At 45.3% G+C, this 23,408-nt stretch overlaps 1 protein-coding gene across 1 annotated transcript in view; it reads right to left on the minus strand.

Moving 5' to 3' along the window:
• Positions 1–22,877, minus strand: part of LOC147620002 (alpha/beta-Hydrolases superfamily protein) — a 46,432-nt gene extending 23,555 nt beyond the window's left edge. The window contains exons 1-4 of the mRNA XM_086772125.1: positions 22,727–22,877; positions 22,490–22,639; positions 22,138–22,164; positions 21,930–22,020 (exon numbers count right to left, since the gene is read on the minus strand). Of these exons, the coding sequence (XP_086628251.1) occupies positions 21,930–22,020; positions 22,138–22,164; positions 22,490–22,639; positions 22,727–22,837 (379 nt within the window). The 5' untranslated portion in view covers positions 22,838–22,877. The remainder of the gene's footprint in view (positions 1–21,929; positions 22,021–22,137; positions 22,165–22,489; positions 22,640–22,726) is intronic.
• Between the last annotated feature and the right edge of the window lie 531 nt (positions 22,878–23,408).

Genomic DNA, 23,408 nt, shown 5'->3' on the forward strand with positions numbered 1-23,408 from the left:
GTGGAACAAACTCCAAGTAATATCTCCTCTGATACACTGAAGCAAAAACTCCGACTGTCATCATTTGGGCATCTGCGACCTATGGACGAGCTCCATAGTGTAGGCATGACACCTAGTTGGCAAGGGACTTATGTCTACCCCAAGAGTCATGTGGACTGGCACCTAAAGGCAGGGGACTTGAGTCTATGCCATGGGCCAGGAGGCTACATCTGGTAGGTCTGGAGACGTGGTCCGCACCCCAATCCGTAGTATGGTATTCTGGTTGGCTTGGGGACAAATTTTGTGACTAAAAAGGACATGATGCTAGTTAGTTTAATGAATCCCATTTGCATGATTTGTAATGAAGAAGATGCTTTGCCTATGCTCGGGATCAACTAGATACAAGCTAAATGAAAGGGAGATTGTCCAATACATTTTGTATGTTGCATGGCATATTTGCATGCTAGACAATGTTTGCGCATGAAATGGTTTTACTGCCTACAAGATCTATATGTCTAGTTTACGGGTTGGGGATGTCTTACAGTGTGTGTGAATTGTATATTAACTTAGTTTGTGGACTGTGAGCAGGTGGTGACTCTCAACGCTTCATTTATTTTGCAAGAGTTACATATTATACCTTGGCTTTGCAAGTACACATTTTATTAACATGTGGGCGGATACTTTATAGGTGAGTTTGACATTTTTAATAAATCCGGCTGCCCAGGATCTTTTAAAGTGGCGCCTCGTTATTTGAGGTGTGGGCACCTCTCCACACTCACTTATGGGAGAGGTGTGGCCAAGGGTGAGGTGGCCCAATGGCCACCACCTTACACACTCTATTCCTCTCTCTCCCAGGTGGCTTATGCACACCTCTCCCTCAAAAAAAAAGTCATCACCATCGACTAATATCGTCCATACACTTGCCCTATCGCCGTAGCAGGGGTACTCAACATGCTGAGCAGTCACATCACAGTAGCTTTTGCATCTCAATCCGTACCTTGCATATGTTGTACGAACAATGTTAAAATATGACGACGGAGTGAATTGCAACAAGATGAACACCAAAACATATTGCTAAAGAATCATGTGGATACAACGATCTTCTGTCCACAACTGGCCTTCAATTGGTGGATGAGCTCCTCACAGTGCGCCTTTGATGACTGTTCCATATATAGGTGTGTATCTATGTGTTGGGGCATATTATCTATGTGGTACTAATATCTCAGGGTATTGATCTTGGTAGAAGAAATAAGGTTATCTTTAGTGCCTAGTTTGGTGGGTTTAGCTAGCCAATCTTCTTAGGTGGCCCCCCTGGAACTATTTGGCCCTCCTAGCTCTTTTCACATGATGGAATTCTTACCCGAACACATGGACCATAGTCACAAGAAATGGCCATTTCAGGATCCCATCTGTTTCCATGGCCATGTCTTGATTCCTAAGTGATATTGCCACAAAAAACGGCCGTTTCCACCCCTAAAAACTCATTTCCCCGTTTCCATTCCTCAACTTTTCCGTTCTCGTTTCTCGTTTCTGGTGACTATGACATGGACAAATGGATGAAAGCTTGGGAACAGGGATCTTGAAGTTAGGCTCAAGAAAAAAAGCACTAGTTTTGGTCAAAAAGTAGGAAAAAGGAAAAAGTCAAACTCAGTTGGACACCATTGGAAAGAGGAGACTGAGCCGGATCAAAAAGCTAAAAGCCTCTTTTTCAAAAAGCAACTCCAGGGCCAAAAAGTAAGGCCCTGAAGCTAGAAAGGCAATAAATCAAGAACTTTGGCAAAAGATGAGCAATATTTTACTATTACTAAAATATTAAAGCAAAAAGGGAAAAGCAAAGCATAAAGTATTGCTTTTAGCAAAAAGCAAGGCCCTCCCTAAGTATAAAAGAAGCTAGAGCCCTCTTGTTTTGGGCATCAAGCCTGCGGAGAGCAAGAAGATCCTCATCTTCATCTACTCACCGTCGCCGCCCTTGCTTGGGCTTGGGCTTGAATTTTGGATTTTGGATCTAGTACTAACCTGGTGAGAGATACTTGTGGGTCATCCCATGGTGTGCTCGGCATCAGAGATCTTGGGCCTCGACATCGACATCGACATCGACTTGGATATCCTACATCGGCATATCTGTTTGTTTTGTATTCATTGATCGTATTGATCCTGGCCAACGTTCCCATGGATTGTTCGTGAATAAATTCCTGAAAGGGGACAAGGGATGTTCCCCGCTCTAGTGTGTTGTAGTGTGCAAGAACCTTATTCCCTTCTCTCCCCCCTCTCTCTATATATCTTTATCTCTTGGACACGTGGTTGAATCTATCACGGCACGCCTCGCCGGACTTACACCCCCCCATGTTTAGGCCACTTACCCTTAATTGAGAGAGGTGGATAGAATAGTGGGAGCTGGAGAGATTCATGGGAGGAACTTGAATTGCTCATGTGTTTCTATAAAGGGTGTTGGGGTAAAGGCATTATGCCCACCCTTATAGTGTGTACTAGCCCATAAGTTTTATAGTACATAGTACACTTAGTACTTTTAATGTACTAAGTGCACTATGTGTACTAGAGCAAATATACATGTGTGATAGGGGAGTCACACACTCATACTGTGAGTTGACTTATCCCCACATGTCTCTCTCTCTCTCTCTCCTCCCTTCTTCTCTGTGTATGTCTCCCACATGAAACCCTAACTCTCTCCCTTCAACTGGTATCAAAGCCACGGTTGTGTCCGTGTGTGTGCGTGAAACCGATCCCGTCAAGTGGGAAGGACTCCGTTGGACACCCACACGCTTAATAGCACAACTTTTAAACCACAAATTTGAAATGGACAACTTTAAAACAACTTGAATTTAAATGAACAGAAATGGAAGATGGACACCAGCACTGGGGCCGGAACGGGCCGACCCCCCCCTCAATATATGATATATTTATTGGGAGTATTTTAATGAATACAATGCTCCATGGGTTCTGAGAACCAGATAATGTCCATGTACATATGAAAACAGTACCAAACAAGTAGGCTCGGATTTCAATGAAGAAAACTCGAAGCAGAACGACCACTAGTGTGGCCCAATCTCTACGGTCCTGTGCTTTCACTGGACTCCGCGGAGAGCGCCTCACTGGTGTTCCGAGACCACGCACAAACAGGCGCTCTCGTACTAACGCCTGGCTCTCCCGATCTCAGCACCTTTGGACCGAGGTTCGCCAATACAGCTTGGACAACCCAGCACCGAACGGGTGTTGGCCGTAGAGGGATGAATCCCTTATCAGATTTAAACATATAATACTTTACTCAAATCTGAAAATCACTTACTTGTAGATGGTTGATAGAAAACCAAAACTTGTGGTGTTTGTGTAGACTATGAAGCCACCCTTGTCGAAGAAAGAGTTGCCTCAAGTAGTAGCATCAAGACAAGCACCACCACGAAGGGCCACAGCCACCTGCTGTGAGAGAATGAGCACAACTTACTGGTGGTGGACAATGTCCTGAAGGTAGAGAAAATGGCAGCCTGTCAGTAGCCGCCTGTGAGAGCAGCCACAACAGTCCTTGTGCCACGTCTGAGTGCAGAGGAGAAAAGCAGCGCCAGTCTTCAAGTATGCTGCCGCCTGTGGGGGGTAGTTGCAGCCAGCCTGTAGAGGGGCAAGCGCAGCCGGCAGCCGAGGGTACAGCCCGTTGGAGGAGTCGCCTGTAGAGGTGGAAAGAGAAGGCAGCCGCCTGCAGGGGTGGTTGCAGCCAGCCTGTAGAGGAAGTGAAAGCAGCCGTATAGAAGCATGCGCAGCCTGTATGGAAGAGGCAGCATGCGAGGAGATGGTCGACAGTTCCCCACGCAAAAAGGTTGATCGCCGGGTGATGAAAAATCAACGCCAAGAAGATGCGATGCCCTCTACGCTTGAAGGGGGCCCTTTTTTTAATAAAATTGAAAGTGGAGTTAACCTTGGTCATACCCACGTTTGCATGTGGGGGATTAGTGGGGGTAGGTGACCATGCCCACCCCCACACTCACTTAAAAGTGAGGCTCCCCACCTTGGCCCCAAAGTGGGTGCCCAAAAGGGGGTGCCCACTTTTAAATAAGTGTGAACCCCTAACCTTATAAAATAAAGGGGTTAGAATAAAATAACATTAAAACAACATGTACCATATACTTACCACCTGTTCACATGCACTGAAACTTGTCAGAATACAGGGCAGACTTCACGACTCACTGGCAGGCGTCCCCGCTCAGTAAGTAACACGTCAGGCAGGCAAACACACAAATACATGTCATGCGAAAACAGTTTCAAGCATGCAAATCATGTGTGCATGTGCAAATAGTAACATGGACATATCTCCCGTTCATGGAACATGTACAAAATATCTGTCGGCACAAAACTGGCACGACATAAAACATAAAAACCTGGTCTTCCTATGGAGTGACAGTCCCATAGGTAAGACACAGTTCCAGGCACGAGTTTCCCTATGGTGTGACAGTCCCATAAGTAAAACACGGCACGAATACTGGCTCTTCCATGGCGTGACAGTCCCATGGATCGAACACAGTCCAGGTCATACACGGGTGGCACTGATCTGGCTCCCGTCCATACGACACCATCCTGCTAACACACGGGTGGCACCAGTCTGGCTCCCGTCCATGTCAGCAAAATACTGGCCTCTTCACATGAGACACCGGCCTGGCCTCAAGTGAACGAGACGCAAAAACTAGGAATGGACCAAATGGTCGGCCAATTGGTGACATCCCCCCGGGCTTCTAAAGAGTTGACCTCAACTTAAAAGCCTCAAGATATGCCTGCAACAATTGCGGATAATCTGCAAAATAATCCTCATTTACCCATTTGGCATCAATAGGCAAATAATTCTTAAACTTCACAAGGTATCTCCTGGAAAGCTTTCCTGCAGGTAGCTTTCTCTCCTTGTGTAAAACAATCTGTTCTGGCTGGAGGATCTCCTCAAGCTCTTCAATCTCTGGCGGATCTTCTGTGACAGGCTCATCAGGATCTGGCCCCACATATTTCCGAAATAGACTCACATGAAAAGCATTGTGAATCTTCCAATGACTAGGTAGAGCAAGCCTGTAGGACACTTCATTGATTTTGTGAATCACCTTGAAGGGTCCATAATAGCGAGGAGAAAGCTTAGGATATGATCCTTCTCGTCCTGGCCTCTTCCGAAGCCTAGCCTTCTCAAATTTCAGCAATACCCAATCACCTTCTTTGACTTCCATGTCCCTTCTATGCTTGTCAGCAGCCATTTTATGCTTATCCTGAGATCTTGCAATGGCTGTCCGCACCTGACCAAAGGCAACATCCAAGTCACGAACAAATTCATCAGCTGCAAATATCTCATCCTTTGTACGAAGGATGGGTGGCAAGACCACTCTGCCCCCATAAATAATCTCAAACGGAGCCTTTCCTGTGGAAGCATGGATCGTATTGTTGTAGGCAAACTCAACAAGTGGAAGATACTTCTCCCATGCACTCCTTTGATCTGCTACATAACATTTCAACAAATCCAACACTGCTGAATTTGCAGCTTCACTTTGGCCATCCGTTTGGGGATGATAAGCTGATGAAAACTCAAGCTTAGTACCCATATTATCAAATAAAGCCCTCCAAAATAGGCTTGTAGTCCTGGGATCTCTATCCCCAACAATGGATTTAGGCATACCATGATGCTTGAAAATATTAGCAAGAAAAAGCTTTACCATATGATCAGCTTTAATGGTTTTCTTGACGGGCAAGAAGTGAGCTTGCTTGCTAAACCTGTCCACAATAGTCCAAATAGCATCATTCCCATGCTGGGATCTAGGCAAATCCATAATAAAATCCATCGTGATACTTTCCCAAGGTTGCGAGGGAATAGGCAATGGCTGAAGCAAACCTGGAGGCTTTTGCCTGTCAAATTTCACCTTTTGGCAAGTGATACATGCACGCACATAAGCCTCAATGTCTTTACGCATGCTTGGCCAAAAGAAATACCTCTGAATCATGCGAGTAGTAGGCATAATACCTCTATGACCAGCATATGGTGGAGCGTGACATTCGTCCATAACCTTTGGACGGAAATCCTTCACCACACATAGGCAATTATCCTTCATTAGATAACCCTCATTGATAACATAAGAGGCATGTGAATGACCAGCCATCAAATCAGTCCAAATATGGCAAAAATCAGCATCCAAATGATACAAATCTCTCATAGCAGATAGATCTCCATGAGAGGCCACTGAGACTGCAGCAATATAAGGCCTCCTAGATAGTGCATCGGCCACGACATTTTTCTTTCCTCGAGTATGCACAATCTGAAAATGAAACATGGAAAGAAAGTTTGCCATTCTCATCTGCTTCTCTGAAAGCTTAGTTTGAGATAGAAAGTATCTCAAGCTTTGATGATCTGTCTTGACTACAAATTCAGCCCCAAGAAGGTAATGTTTCCAAATCTTTAAGGCGTGAATTACAGCCAAGAGCTCTTTCTCATAGATATCCATATGAAGCTCAGCATCATGCAAACGACGGCTCTCGTATGCAACTGCATGCCCTTCTTGATTTAGGACAGCTCCTATGCAATCACCACAAGCATCACATTCAACCACGAATGACTTGTGCAAGTCAGGAACAATCAATACTGGTCCACATATGATCGCATGCTTGAGCTGCAAGAAAGCATCCTGTTCCTTTGAAGTCCATTTGAAAACAGTTTTCTTCTTTGTGAGATCATGTAGAGGAGTGGCAATCATAGCAAAATGCCTTATGAAACGCCTGTAATACGAACATAATCCCAGAAAACTACGTACTTGATGTACGTTTTGCAATTCGGGCCAATTCCGAATAGTCTCTATCTTTGCAGGATCCATTGTAACTCCATCCTTGGATACAATATGTCCCAGATAATGAATCTCTGAAAGGAAGAACTCACTTTTCTTGGCATTGACGAAAAGTTTATGCTTCCGCAACTCTTCGAACACTGTGACCAAATGAGTTCTGTGTTCCTGTTCATTCTTGGAGAAAACCAAGATATCATCAAAGAAGACTTCTGTAAACTTGCGATGGGATCGGAATATCCTATCCATCATACGATTAAAAGTAGCAGGAGCATTGGTGAGACCAAAAGGCATTACCAAGAATTCATATAATCCGAAGGCTGTCCTGAATGCAGTCTTATGGACATCTTGTGGCACCACACGTATCTGGTGATAACCACTCTTCAAATCAAGTCTGCTAAAGCAAGCTGAACCATCAAGCTTATCCAGGATATCATCAATACGTGGAATAGGAAATCCGTTCTTGATGGTAAGCTTGTTCAAAGCTCTATAGTCCACACACATACGGAATGATCCGTCCTTCTTTTGAACAAGAAGCACAGGAGAGCAGTAAGGTGAGGAACTGGGCTGAACCAAACCTTTCTCTAAAAGCTCGTTTACCTGCTTCATAATTTCTTCTTGTTGTGCGGCACTCACTCGGTATGCGGGTTTGTTAGGAGGAGAACTACCTGGCACAAGATCTATACGGTGATCTTCGGGCCTTTGGGGAGGTAATTCACCTGGCAATGAGTCAGCAAAACAATCGTTGAATGCATTAAGAAAATTCAGTCTATCATTAGACATAGCATCCACATTTTGTTGATTTGGCACAAGACTATCACGCACAAAAACCAAGTACGCTGAAAGACTCTTTTTCATTGCTTTATTAATTTGGATGTGTGATACAACTGGGATAGAATCCCCTTCTTTGCCAGCATCAATAAAGTGCATGCGGCCTTTATGCATAAAAGAAATCATATTAGACTTGTAGTCTTTACGGGGCTCAAGCCTATGGTGCCACGGCTTGCCCAACAATACATCACATCCATTCAGAGGAGCAACTAGAAAATGCTCATTATCAAGATAGCCCTGTATATGGATACGCAACTTCCCAATCAAAGGGGTAACCTGCACCTCTTTACCAATAAATGCAGCTTCGGCTTCAATCTGAGGTCCCATGTTTTCAACCTCGATACCCAATGCAGCTGCCATTTGCATAGAGATGAAATTGTCAGTTGCACAGTCATCAAACATGAATAGTGCGGGCTGATCCTTGATTTGCCCCCAAGCCTTGCAAACCATACGCTCTTTTGCATCATGACCTGTATTACCTTGCACATCAGGAACGGCATGAACATTTGGTTTGGTGTGCTTGTCCTCGTGCTTTGGTTTGCGATCTGGGCATTGCCGGAACATGTGGTCTTTGCTACCACAAGAAAAGCATTTTCCATCCTTAGCATATTGCTCTCTTTGCTCCGGAGTTAATCCAAATTTGTTCTTTCTTGGGCCCTGTTCTTTAGATGTGTAATTTTCAGCTTTACCACCCTTGTAAGGGTCCCGGAAGTTCTTTTTAGATGGCTGTCCGCCCTTTTGCTGATTTGGGGCAGCCTTGTCCTTTCCCTTGGAACCTCCTTGATCCTGCTTGATCTTGAGCACCAATTGCTCTGTAGCAAGGGCAGAAGCTGTGAGTTGTTGCAACGTATGTTTTGGGTGCAATTCAATACCCGATCTATAAGCAGGTTGCAATCCAGAACGAAACTTCCTCTTTCTTTCATCCTCTGTGATTAGCATAAAGGGAGTCACTTCCAGCAACACTTTCCAAAATTTGTTGACATACTGTTGCACACTCTCATTATCTTTTTGTTCCAGCCTATCCCACTTTTGAGTGAGAGTTTGCTCTGCATTGGGTGGCAAGAACTGAGCATAAAATCTGTCTTTGAATTCCTTCCAAGTAGAGATGGGATCCTTGGTGATCTTTTCGGTGATCCACCAATGGGCAGCAGTGCCTTTCAGAAACATGCTAGCATGGCGCACCTTTGACTTTTCTGTAAAGTCTTCATCGCTAAAAGCAATGTCGAACTGTGCCACAAACGCTAACACCTTAGAAGCATCATGTTCACCATGAAAGACATCAAATTTGACAGATTTATCACCTGCTTTGAATTCCTTGAGCTTCTTGGCATGAGGCTCATGGTCCTCTCTTTTTCTTTTCCCCTTATCCAACGGGGTAGCCCTGTCTGCATGGGCTCCATGGGCCGTCAAAGAAGCTTCATGGGGCACGGTGGCATGTGCTCCACGAACTCGAAGCTCAGATGCATGTGACTTACCTGCATATGGCATAGTCTCTCCATGAGACAACTCAGAAGGCAAAATTTTTCTGGAAACAGACCTGTCACCATGAGATACATATCTTGCATGCATGTGACTTTGATGCCCTCCATGAGCACTGGCATACATATATCTGTCAGGCTTAGTGCCTTGGGGAGAGGATGCATGTCGAGAGGTGACAGTCACCTCTTCCTTTTGCATAAAAGATTTCAGCCTCTGGGATGCGGGATCTCCATGCTTCAAACGAGGTGGATTTCTGAATTTCAGCTCTCCGTCATCCCCCTCTTTGATATCACCTTTGCGAAGGAGATAGGCAAGTGCCAACTCCCTTGATTTCTTGCCCACTTCACGAGCCATTGATTCAAAAGTTACATCAACCATAGCATCAGCCTTCCTGGCTTCAATAGCACTTTGCAGATGTGGATCTTCATGCAAAAACTTTAACTCTTGCTCCTGAGCCTACAAAAGTTTTCTCATATGTTCCATTTCAGCCCTCATAGCTTCAGGCTCTTGTTCAAGCATAACTGTCTTCCCTGGAGACAGTTGACCCTTGGATTCACTATCAAGAACCCTTTCAAGGGGCTTGTGCCTACCTCGCAGGGCATCAGACCCACGAGAAGCACTAGATGGACCCCTTGAATTTGGTACTTCCAAAGGGTTGCCTTGGCTGTCCATTGTGTTCAAAGTTTGCTAGAAGCGGGATGTCCAGTACACAGGTTCGTTTCCCCACTAGGAAGAGGGAAACAACCGTGCTCTGATACCAATGAAACCGATCCCGTCAAGTGGGAAGGACTCCGTTGGACACCCACACGCTTAATAGCACAACTTTTAAACCACAAATTTGAAATGGACAACTTTAAAACAACTTGAATTTAAATGAACAGAAATGGAAGATGGACACCAGCACTGGGGCCGGAACGGGCCGACCCCCCCCTCAATATATGATATATTTATTGGGAGTATTTTAATGAATACAATGCTCCATGGGTTCTGAGAACCAGATAATGTCCATGTACATATGAAAACAGTACCAAACAAGTAGGCTCGGATTTCAATGAAGAAAACTCGAAGCAGAACGACCACTAGTGTGGCCCAATCTCTACGGTCCTGTGCTTTCACTGGACTCCGCGGAGAGCGCCTCACTGGTGTTCCGAGACCACGCACAAACAGGCGCTCTCGTACTAACGCCTGGCTCTCCCGATCTCAGCACCTTTGGACCGAGGTTCGCCAATACAGCTTGGACAACCCGGCACCGAACGGGTGTTGGCCGTAGAGGGATGAATCCCTTATCAGATTTAAACATATAATACTTTACTCAAATCTGAAAATCACTTACTTGTAGATGGTTGATAGAAAACCAAAACTTGTGGTGTTTGTGTAGACTATGAAGCCACCCTTGTCGAAGAAAGAGTTGCCTCAAGTAGTAGCATCAAGACAAGCACCACCACGAAGGGCCACAGCCGCCTGCTGTGAGAGAATGAGCACAACTTACTGGTGGTGGACAATGTCCTGAAGGTAGAGAAAATGGCAGCCTGTCAGTAGCCGCCTGTGACAGCAGCCACAACAGTCCTTGTGGAGGTGGAACCCACGTCTGAGTGCAGAGGAGAAAAGCAGCGCCAGTCTTCAAGTATGCTGCCGCCTGTGGGGGGTAGTTGCAGCCAGCCTGTAGAGGGGCAAGCGCAGCCGGCAGCCGAGGGTACAGCCCGTTGGAGGAGTCGCCTGTAGAGGTGGAAAGAGAAGGCAGCCGCCTGCAGGGGTGGTTGCAGCCAGCCTGTAGAGGAAGTGAAAGCAGCCGTATAGAAGCATGCGCAGCCTGTATGGAAGAGGCAGCATGCGAGGAGATGGTCGACAGTTCCCCACGCAAAAAGGTTGATCGCCGGGTGATGAAAAATCAACGCCAAGAAGATGCGATGCCCTCTACGCTTGAAGGGGGCCCTTTTTTTAATAAAATTGAAAGTGGAGTTAACCTTGGTCATACCCACGTTTGCATGTGGGGGATTAGTGGGGGTAGGAGACCATGCCCACCCCCACACTCACTTAAAAGTGAGGCTCCCCACCTTGGCCCCAAAGTGGGTGCCCAAAAGGGGGTGCCCACTTTTAAATAAGTGTGAACCCCTAACCTTATAAAATAAAGGGGTTAGAATAAAATAACATTAAAACAACATGTACCATATACTTACCACCTGTTCACATGCACTGAAACTTGTCAGAATACAGGGCAGACTTCACGACTCACTGGCAGGCGTCCCCGCTCAGTAAGTAACACGTCAGGCAGGCAAACACACAAATACATGTCATGCGAAAACAGTTTCAAGCATGCAAATCATGTGTGCATGTGCAAATAGTAACATGGACATATCTCCCGTTCATGGAACATGTACAAAATATCTGTCGGCACAAAACTGGCACGACATAAAACATAAAAACCTGGTCTTCCTATGGAGTGACAGTCCCATAGGTAAGACACAGTTCCAGGCACGAGTTTCCCTATGGTGTGACAGTCCCATACGTAAAACACGGCACGAATACTGGCTCTTCCATGGCGTGACAGTCCCATGGATCAAACACAGTCCAGGTCATACACGGGTGGCACTGATCTGGCTCCCGTCCATACGACACCATCCTGCTAACACACGGGTGGCACCAGTCTGGCTCCCGTCCATGTCAGCAAAATACTGGCCTCTTCACATGAGACACCGGCCTGGCCTCAAGTGAACGAGACGCAAAAACTAGGAATGGACCAAATGGTCGGCCAATTGGTGACAGTGCGGGTGTGCGGAGTCACCTTCATCGCGAAGAAGAAGCTCGGCTATGGAGCCTTGAGCTTGGCACGAGTAGAGGAGATTGCTTGGAGCTTTCTGGTGCTCAGCAAGGAGCACGTGCGCTGCAAGACAGTGAGAGGGAGAACTTGCTGTCGTACAGCTGTGGGTGAAGCGAAGGGTTTTACGGCTTACAAATTGTCACACAAGCCGGCAGAGCTGTGAAGCGTGCAGAGAGGAAATTGTGCGCAAAGTGTGAAGCGCTTGAAAGCGCATGAGCTGGAAATCGTGCGCGTGTGTGCGCTTACAAGTGTGACCAACAGCGATATCAGAGCCACCGCCATCCAGACCCCGTTCACAACCAGTCGCCAATCCTCCCACGTTCCGCCCGCCAATCTGGGTGGCATGAGTGCAGAGGCTCAGCCCGTTTCGGCGATACTGCCGCTGCCCACCACTCTCTGCCCGCTAGCCTGGGCAGCACAAGTGCACAGAGTCCGCACTTTTGAGCGGCGCGGCCTGTTTCCACCACAGACGCCAGCACCAGCCGCCGCCTCCGCCTAGTGACCAGCGCTACAACCGCTCAGCGCCTAGTGGCCATCGCTACAACCACACGCATCCAGCTGCGCACCTCGCAGCCATCCAGTGGCTTCATCATGTCAACCTGGTTCTCTGCGCCACAAGGTAACAGAGAGTAAAGTCGCGAGGTACCGCCCACCTGCATCCGCACCCGCACAGCAGCAGCAAATTCGACACCCCCCTTTCTGCAACAGAAATCAAAACTTGTCTGAGGTATTTGCTTCAATTTTTTGGGATTTGCATGTCCATTATCATCAATTGAGCACGTACACGTCCAAATGGCTCAAATTTTGAGCAAAATTGGCAACATTGGGTGACATTGGTCACATTCGGGCCAAAATTGCAGAAAATTGGATGTCAACATTTGGGGCTTTTTGATGTAATTGTGCCATTGGGCATTCATACATGCTGTATGATGTGAGCAATCTCACATTCGGGCCAAAATTGCAAGAAATTGAAGTGCAAATCAAAGGGCTTTTGTGCCAATCGGGCTGATTTGCATGCAGGCACTGGCATTTGATGCTTTGGGCAATGTGTTGATGCTTGTCAAGCACTCAATGTGCCAGTAAATCAAGGGGCTTTTATTGGATGTATATGTGGCCAGGGGGAAGCATTGTGAAGACTCTGGATGCCTTCGTGTGCATTAATGTACCATTCATGATCAGAAATTGATCTTGAATCAAGGGGCTTTTCAAGATTTTGTGCTTGTTGAGCTTGGCAAAGCAGTAGGGAAGACTTTTATGCCTTGAACCCTCAGTAATCCACTTGCAATCAAGGGGCTTTTGCCCAATTTCTGTCCGGGACTGTTGTATGCAGTGGTAGGGACTGCCAAGGTCTGATTTTCACTCATTTGGACAGCTAGGAGAGCATTTATTGCTGCTGTACTTGCTGGTAAAGATTTGGTACAACTTTGTACAAGTTTTGGCATGGCTGTACATTGATTTGAGTGAGGAAAAGGTTCATTTTCAACTGCTGTACTTGCCGGTACAGATTTGGTACATCATTGGTGAGCACTTAGTACTACTGTACAGTATTTTGGAAGGGGAACAGAGCACATCTAAGGTGCTGTCATAAATCTGCAGCAACCAGATTTTGGTGATTTTATCACATTCAGTGGGAGGAGAGTTGCATTCGTGCTTCCGCAGTGGGAGATAAACTTTGGGAGAACAACTGTGAGCACTTTGTGTGCTTTTGGTGCAGTGTTTGCACATCTTGCAGGGAGTCAGGCATTGACAAAGGTTGCATATTGCTATGGCAACCACAGGTGAGAGCTCTTCATTGCTTCACATCAAGAAGCTTGAAGGCTCACATAATTATGACATTTGGCAAACCCAGTGCTATAATGTGTTGCTCCAGAAGAAGTAGCACAAGCCCATCAAAGAAAGGGGTGTAATGCCCGCTTCTCTTACTGCTGAAGAATGGGAAGATATGGATGAGCTAGCAAGATCCACTATCATGTTGTCTGTGTCAGACACTTTACTTTTCAGCATACGTGAAGAGAAGACAGCTTGGGGAATGTGGCAAAGATTGCACGACTTGTATGCCCAGCAAAGTGCCTCAAGCAAAGTGTATTGGTTGAAGAAACTCATAGGTCATCAAATGAAGGAAGGGGCGTCTATGTGACAGCCCATCTAAATGAGTTTAATGGTGTTGTCAGCCAGGTCATCAATCAAAAGTTGACAATGGACGATGAGTTCAAAGCCACCTTTCTCTTATGCACTTTGCCAGAGAGTTGGGACACATTCAGGACAGCCACTAGCAATTCAAATGCTATGCTGTCATATGCAGATGTGGAGGGTGCTCTCCTTCAAGAGGAGATGAACAGGAAGAACAACTCTGTTGGAAAGTCCAATGCAATGAATGCACGTGGGAGATCCCAGCAAAGGGGTAAAAGCCAAGAACGGGGAAGGAGCAAGTCCCGCTCCAAAAAGGACTTGGAATGTCATTATTGTGGCAAAAAGGGACATTTTAAAAAGTAATGCTACAAATGGAAGAATGATCAAAAGGAAAAGGGCAAAGGAAAAGACAAAGACAAAGATGAAGCCAAAGATGCAAAGCCAAAGGGCAAAAGTGGAGTCAAGATTGAAGAAGTCAATGTGTCACATGCAGGTGCCAGTGAGGATGAAGTCCTATTCACGTCTTCACCTGATGCCCATTCACTCCTTGCAAGAGATGGTCATGGTATGCACTCGTGGATCATTGATTCAGGTGCCTCCTTTCATGTCACAGGTTGCAGAGACTTGTTTGTCAGGTATACTGCTGGCAATGAAGGAGTAGTTTATTTGGGTGACAACCATGCATGCCAGATTCTTGGCAGAGGTGATGTGAGGCTTGTGTTTTCAGATGGCTCACAGCTTATGCTCCATGATGTCAGACATGTGCCTGAGATCAAGAAGAACCTGCTTTCTACTGGACAACTTGATGATGCTGATTATGTTACCACATTTGGTCGTGGAAAGTGGAAGATTAGTAAGGGCTCACTGGTTGTTGCCAGAGGCTCTAAGGTGGACACTCTTTACTTGATGCATGCTAATGTTTGTCACCATGCTAATGTAAATGCAACCGAGCTGCCGGAAATCTCTATGTGGCATAGCCGGTTGGGACACATGAGTGTCAAAGGAATGGAGAAATTGTCTCGTTTTGGTTACTTGCCTTCTCTAAAGTTCTCAAGTTTTCAGTTTTGTGAGCATTGTATATATGGCAGGCAACTCCAATGCCCCCACAAGAAAGCTCTTGGACAGAAAGATGCTCAGTTAGAGCTTGTGCATACAGATGTATGTGAGATGCCTAAGCTTTCTTTGGGAGGGGCAAAATATTTTGTGTCTTTTATTGATGATGCCACACACAAGGTGTGGGTTTATCCTCTTCGATTGAAGAGTGATACATTCTCAGTGTTTGAGAAGTTTGTTGCTCATGTTGAGAATCAAACTGGCAAAACATTGATGGCTTTGCGTTCCGACAATGGTGGAGAGTATATGTCCAAACAGTTTCAGGACTTTTGTGATGCTAAAGGCATCAAGAGGGAGCTCACTGCTCCTTATGATCCTCCACAAAACGGGACAGCAGAGAGGATGAACAGGACCATTCAGGAGAAGGTCCGTTCTATGTTGTCACATGCTGCGTTACCTCATGGTTTTTGGGCTGAAGCTGTTATGACAGCCGTTCATCTTATAAACAGGTCACCTAACATGAGGCTTGGTGGGAAAGTGCCAGAGGAAGTATGGACAGGGAAGCCTCCGTCCTACAAGCACTTGAGAGTGTTTGGTTGCGTTGCGTACGTGCACATATGCAGGGAAATACGCACCAAACTTGATCCTAAGTCTCACAAATGCATATTCCTAGGATATGGTGACAGAGGTGAAATGGGATATAGACTTTGGGATCCAGTGAATAGAAAGATTATACGCAGCAATGATGTCATTTTTTATGAAACATGCATGTATAAGGAGCCTGCAAGGCAACAGGAGCCTGGCAGAGTCATCTTTGATGATGATGGACATCATGGACAACAACCAAGGGCTGTAAATCAGCCATAGAGATGGCAGAAGATATCCCTATGGATATCCCACAGTTAGAGGAGATACCGGGCATGATCTTTCAACCTTATGGTATGGAACAGGAGCCACCAATAGGTGATATGCAGGCTGGACAGCAACCTGCATATGATGGTCATTGTCATTGGGTACAGAGGTCCACAAGACCCTCCAGACCCCCTGAAAGGTTTGTTCCAGGGGTTGACTACTTGATGCTCACTGACTGTGGGGAGCCCTCATGTTATAAGGAGGCTTTACAGAGGGCAGACAAGGATCTTTGGGAGCGTGCTATGAAGTCAGAGATGGATTCTCTGCACAAAAATGGAACATGGAAGTTGGTGCATTTGCCTACAGGCAAGAAGGTTTTGCCATGCAAATGGGTTTACAGGCTCAAAGTTGCACCTGATGCAAAGCCAAGATACAAAGCCAGGTTAGTGGCTAAGGGCTTCAAGCAGGAATATGGTGTGGACTTTGATGAGATCTTCTCTCCAGTGGTCAAAATGACCACACTTAGAGCTGTATTAGCTTTGGTTGCTCATGATGATCTTGATTTGATTCAGATGGATGTGAAGACTGCTTTTCTTCACGGTGATCTCCATGAGGAGATATATATGCAACAGCCAGAGGGTTATGCAGTGAATGGAAAGGAGAAGCTTGTATGCAAGCTGAAAAAGAGTCTTTATGGGCTCAAACAGGCACCAAGGGAATGGTATCATAAATTTGATACATTCATGAAATCCAAGGATTTCAGGAGTAGACATAGATCACTGCTTATACACCGAGAAAGCTTTGGATGGCAGTCTATTGATCCTCATCTTGTATGTTCATGATATGTTGATTGCCGGGAAATCTCGTAAAGAGATGGATGCCTTGAAGAAGAGGCTGCATCAGACCTTTGATATGAAGGATTTGGGTGATGCAAATCACATTTTGGGTATACGGATACTTCGGGATAGAAATCAGCATGTGTTGTATTTGTCTCAGAAGGAATACATTGGCAAAGTTTTACAGAGGTTCAATATGGACGGGGGGAAGAAGACTAGTACTCCTTTGCCTCCATATGTGAAACTCAGTGCTATGGACAGCCCACAGTCGGATAGTGACAGGGCTGATATGGCCAAGATTCCGTATGCTTCAGCTTGTGGCAATCTCATGTATGCCATGGTTGCTACCAGGCCGGACATTGCATTTGCAGTGGGAGTGGTTTCTAGATACATGGCCAACCCTGGCAAGAAGCATTGGGAAGCAGTGAAAGGTGTCATGAGATACCTGAAGGGCACACAGGATATGTGCATATGCTTTGGCAAACAGGATGCATCAGTGCATGGTTACACGGATTCAAATTATGCCGGTCATCCATATAACCGGAAGTCTACTACCGGTTATGTGTTTACATTCACAGGAGGTGCTGTGTCATGGATATCCAGGATGCAAAAGTGCACTGCCTTATCTACTACAGAGGCCGAGTATATTGCAGCCACAGAGGCTTGCAAGGAGGCATTATGGCTATCTCGGTTAGTGGTTGATTTGGGTTATACAGGGGATATTCCATTGTTGCATTGTGACAGTCAGAGTGCCATCCAGTTGGCAAAGAACCCTGTCTTTCATGCAAAGACGAAGCATGTGGATGTGAAGTATCACTTCATCAGAGAGGTGATAGAGAACAAGCAAATTCAGCTTGTTAAGATTCATACGGATGACAACCCGGCTGATCTGTTGACAAAGAGTTTGCCTCCGGAGCGGTTTGCTCATTGCAGACACTTGATGGGCATTGGATGAGGCCAGTTTCAGCCTTGATATGGCCTTGTATATTATCATGTACATTCTGATTTTTCTTTTCCTTCATTTAAGGGCACTTTGCCTTTAAGTGGGAGGTTGTTGGGGTAAAGGCATTATGCCCACCCTTATAGTGTGTACTAGCCCATAAGTTTTATAGTACATAGTACACTTAGTACTTTTAATATACTAAGTGCACTATGTGTACTAGAGCAAATATACATGTGTGATAGGGGAGTCACACACTCATACTGTGAGTTGACTTATCCCCACATCTCTCTCTCTCTCTCTCTCTCTCTCTCTCCCTTCTTCTCTGTGTATGTCTCCCACATGAAACCCTAACTCTCTCCCTTCAAAGGAATGTACAACCCTTCTATGTCTAAGAGATCTCAGTGATAACAGAGCTTTAAGCTTACTTTGTGGAATAATTGTGTCAAGCCTTATTTATGCTTGTTTCACTTGTGTTTATGCAAGGTTAGCATTAATCCATTTACTTTATGTTGTTCTCCATATTGAATGGTATTTTAATGTAGTATCAGAGCTCCCTTCCATGGGAGATCATTTGTTGAGAGGGTATCTTTGTGAATGGGTGTTAATTTGTTATTGTCATCTTTGTGAGTACTATTTCTCAAAGTTGAGTGGCACAAATTGTGAGGAGTCTTCATTGCTTTGTGAGAATCATTATCATTAGTCTAATCTCTGATTTTGGTGGCACATTATAGAGGTTAGTGGTTAAGCTCAATCTAGAGCGTAAGCAAGATTGGGTGGCTTTGTAAATTTCTGTTTTGTTCATCTTCTTGAGTGGCACAAGCGAGTGTGGGTAATTTCATCTTTGTGTATGCTTTGTGAACTATAGTTGAGAACATTGAAGTTGCTTACTTTGTGAGGAGTCGCTGAGAGAGTATTCATCATTCTTGTGGGTTGAGAGAGAAGGAGAGTATTGAGTAGGGGTGATCCCAAGTAACACAAATCTTTACTTTGTCCTTCTTGAGTGGGAGAAGCACCAATTCCATTCATCAAACCATAGCATGTGTGAGTAGAGTATTTGAGTCACAACTTCAACCCATCTTCCAACATGGGCTTGAAATTTATATACCTAGATGAATCCAAGAACATGCCCAAACTCACCTTTTAAGAACGTGCATGTTATATACTCATGGTAGTCAACCCACAAGACTATATATACCTAGATGAATCCAGGAACATGCCCAAATTCACCTTTTAGGAATGTGCATGTTATATACTCATGGTAGTCAACCCACAAGACTATATAACTATCAACTCCATTATGCATAGTATGGACTAGATACTACGACATCCCCACTAACGTCATCAGCGCCCAATGGGCTTGAAATTTACTGTGCTAGGTAGGAGACATGTAGAGAGGAGCCTAGACAGCCAACTAGGCAAGACAAACAGGCCGGACATGTTTGGACAGGCTGAGCAGAGGCCAGACAAGTGTGAGAAGTGATCGCACAGGGCAGAAGCAGGTCGGGCAAGCCGACCAGCCAACCAAATGATAGAGCTATAAGTAGGCCCCTCTTCTCCCCACATCAGATCAATCAAGATACTGATTAATCAAGCATCTGACATCAAGAATTTAGTGCATCACAGGAATAGCCAGAAGCCAGCATTTGCAATCAGCCTCTACTCAGATCATTGCTATTCAGCCCTATGTTAGTCTTCCAGTACTCCATCACTTAGAAGGCAGCCCGTGCACAATTCCTCCTCAGTAAGCAGTCCTGCCACTTGTTCAGCCCCAAATTCAGCCTGACTATTGACACCAACACCAGAGAGGGTGAAGCATTAGTCAATACCTCAATTCTGATAGAGATGATTGAGATATTTTGTGGAAATGAACAAGCCTCAGGTATCCACAGGAACCACACGAGCAATTGGAATGCGAGCATCAGCATGTGCTTGAACTAGAGCGTAGGCTAACTGAGATCTGCAGCGACTTGAAGCTGAGGCGGCTTGATGAGCCAAAGAGGACCACCACAGAGCTAAGATGGCCAGGCATAGACAGGACCATCAGGACCTCCTAGTTATCCTTTAGCAACAATTGCACGCTCTTCACACTCACACATAATCAGCGTTGTCTTCAATTGTCCCCCATCTTCTCGCAAAGATTGCTTTCCATAAGCATAATGTTAAGCTTATCCCCCCACCCTTCACTCTAAGTGACATCAATTTGAGGCATATTTTTTTTCAGTCCATAGGTCATGCTAACCGCTTGTCATTTGACCCAGTAAAGCTTACATGTGGTTGGAAAGGTGGTTACATACACAGATCCTCGGACCTAGGTGATGACTAGTATTGCTAAGTAGGATCTCTCCTTTGTCGTAAGAGTGCTCTCATCCACCTCATTACCAGTGGGACAAGTTTTGAGGATGACCTCAAAAGGTGTTTCCTACCTCAATAGTCTTGAGGATGAGTATTGTGGTTTGCAGCAGAAATTGCAAATTTTGCATAGGTGGTCACCCAGTTCGCCTTGCACTTGTAGAGGGAGAAGAAGACCTCTTGCTTTATGGATTGGACCATAATCTCCAATGGTATTTTCGTGGTTTCCGTCCCCAAACTTTTGCGGACATGGTTAAGCATGCTTAGAATATGGAAATGATGTCTCCTGCCATGTAGCCGAGAGGTTAAGAGTGACGGGCTAAATAACCCGTGCTGAAAAACTTTCTCAAAAGAAAAAAAGAATATGGAAACGATGCATAACAATGCTAGACCACAAACAACCTTGTCCACCGTGCCTCAGCCACAACAGCCCAATTTCTTACCTGTGTCCAGAAGGTGGTAGTAGCATAAAGAAAATCAATGCTATTACCTCCACACTATTACACACAAGAAGTAGTCCTACGCCAAGCATCTGGCAGCTACTACTAGCCCCACACCTTCTACAGTGATAGTGGTTGCTCTAGCACCTCCACCTCCAATTGGTCCTACCATCAATAGGGAGCTGGACAATAAGCAAGAGAGGGACTCCACTAGGGAGTATAAGCTGGCCGAGTTATTCAAGTGTTATGGCTATGTAGGTGGTCAGCATGTTGTTGCCATATTTAACAGCAGCAACACAGAGGATGTCATCACAAAGCAGGCTGCTCAGTGGGCCTGCCTTGAGTTGACAACCATAGAGAGGCAAGCTGATGGTTTTTGGCGAGGGCATGCCCACTAGGCTCAAGGCCGAAGCCCGTGATGCCAAGTTAATAATTCAGCATGTTGAGTTCATGCATGATTTCCTTGTCACACCTTTGTTGGGCGCACACGTGATTTTGTCATTGTACTCATTTCAACCTCAATAAGAAAACAAATACACTGAAAGGTGCAGGCCCTTGATGGATTATTGGGGCCCAGTAGATTGTCAGTGCATTTTCTCTCTTACCCTTCTCTTCAAACTAAAGTAAAAGTAACGCACTGAAAAACTCTTGCAAGCCTTACCACTCAAGTTTACACAGTGCATGTAACAGATTTGTGTTGGTGGCCTTAATTTGCACAATCATTGCACCTGAGGGTGCTCAAAACTTAACTGGGCAGCCTGGTGTTTCCCGTTATTGGCATTCTACCTCATACTCACAGCCTCTTTTGTCCCTTCATAGATTAGGGCTCACAACATGGGTGGATGCATTTTCTAAACCCTAACTCTAACTAGTAGCCTAGCATGACACATTCATCTGATTGTTGATGTGACAAGAACATGCTCGCTCACGATGCATAACATTCCATCATAGAAAGCTATTAATGTGAGAGAAAGGAGATGTAGCACCACCCTAAAGTCAAAAAGACCTCAAATCCTCCCAAAAGTCAGCCAGTATCAGCTTTTGCAATCCACATCCTGGTGAGCCATTCTACATGCTCGTCATAAAAGGGGCCCCAAAAAATGAACTGCTCCGCATTAAAGGCTGAGTAGCAGCACCGGTCCCAGGCCTCTGTGACGAGCACCATGCTACTGCCTGCAAAATCATTTTAAGGCGCAGCCTTCATCTACTCTAGTTGTGGCTGCCAAGGGCCCATTCGGACAGCTCCCAGCCTATGCACGAAAGCGGTATGCTTTCCTTTACACATGGAGCCCTGAGGGTGGCATCAACAGGCAGTACTGGCCTGTGGTGTTGAGTTTATTTTGAAGGAGGGGAGCTCCTCTATGTATCTAATGAGTAGATTAATTAAACAATTTTGTACTGTAATGCACTTACACCAGTTGCGCCTGGATCCCAGAATTCCATGGAGAAGAACTGCGGTGGGCGGCTCCCGGGTAGCCCTGTCCATCACTTCACTCCACCTCACCTGATCTCTCACATAGAGTCCGACACCAAACAAACATGAATGAAGAGAATATGTTGGAATCCCTGATTAGTTAGCGACTTAACACTGCGTGAAGCAGGAAAGAAGCAAATATCTCACCAGAGCTCCTTGCACAAGCTCGTAGGCCTGTAAGGGCAAAAATTGGGACATTTCTTTGTCAAAATTCAATACGAATCTATTGCGTGCAAGTTTTTAATCACTGCTGCCCGTTAAATAATCAGCATTTCTCGATTAAATAATGAGCAATTTCATTGCAGTAATAACAGTAAACATCATGCATCTTCGCCCACATTCATCGAATGATCAACCATTTCCGAGCAATATCACCTAAAATTAACTGAATAATTAACAGTATTTCTTACGATTCATTGCATAGCTAACGTTCATTAACACTTTTTTTCCAATAGACTTTTCATGGTAAAAGGTTTGTTGATAGGTCGCAGAATTTTACCAAAACTTTAGTTGGAGATGATTTTGTCGAGGTTCTGGAAGCCACAGGCCTTTCCTCAACGATAGTCATTTGCACGGGCTTGAAACAGCAAGATGTGGAGGGAAATGGTCTACGATCTGTCTGCTGCGGACAGAATCCATGGAGCTCTTTCTGCAAGATTTAAAAGCAACATTCTGGTGAGAGAAAAACGAACATAAAGAAAATAATCAGATTGAAACGATGAGAGAAAAATGTTACCTGCAGAGCAGCGATAAACCCTAAATTTCTAGAGTTTACAAGTTTAGGGTTTGCAGTACTGTGCTGAAAGCTGCTGCCAAAGGTGTGCCGATGAGAAGAAGCCATCGCCATGGCTTGAAGGAGAGAGAACGACACGTAAGACAGCTTCCTTTTCTACACAAGGTGTTTGTTGTATGTGTACGTGGCAGCCTGTGATTGGACGGTCCCCAACAACATGGACGGTCCTAGGCAGCCCCGTCCACAGACGCCACGTCATTCGCCAACAACAAATTTATTTCCTGGTTGAAATTGATCTTGTCTTTATTTCAAAGGCTGATTTTAAAATATATATATATAATATCAGATTAAAGCATTGCCTTTAATTTACCTGGTCGAAAAAAAAACACTTTTCAAGGAGGATGTTCCCACACTTGCATGCTATTATCACTCTTGCGGGTCTCGTGCACTTTCTCCCAATATATTTCGTGTTGTGTGACCATGACCGGGTTCACAACTCGTCCCTTACAAGATCATCCAACAGGTTGTATGTCGGTTTTTTTTCAAAAGGGAAGGGTAGTCGATGGGCACTTTTGTCTAATTGATCCCCCCCACCCCCAAAGAGTGTTTACACACCACACCCTGCACTTCAAAAAGTTATAACAATTTGCTATGGGCCATGGCCGACATGGAACGTACAGTGAGT

This window comes from Cibotium barometz, chromosome 32, assembly GCF_041138505.1.
Source record: "Cibotium barometz isolate CiBa-2024 chromosome 32, ASM4113850v1, whole genome shotgun sequence".
In the NCBI taxonomy this organism is placed as follows: domain Eukaryota; kingdom Viridiplantae; phylum Streptophyta; class Polypodiopsida; order Cyatheales; family Cibotiaceae; genus Cibotium; species Cibotium barometz.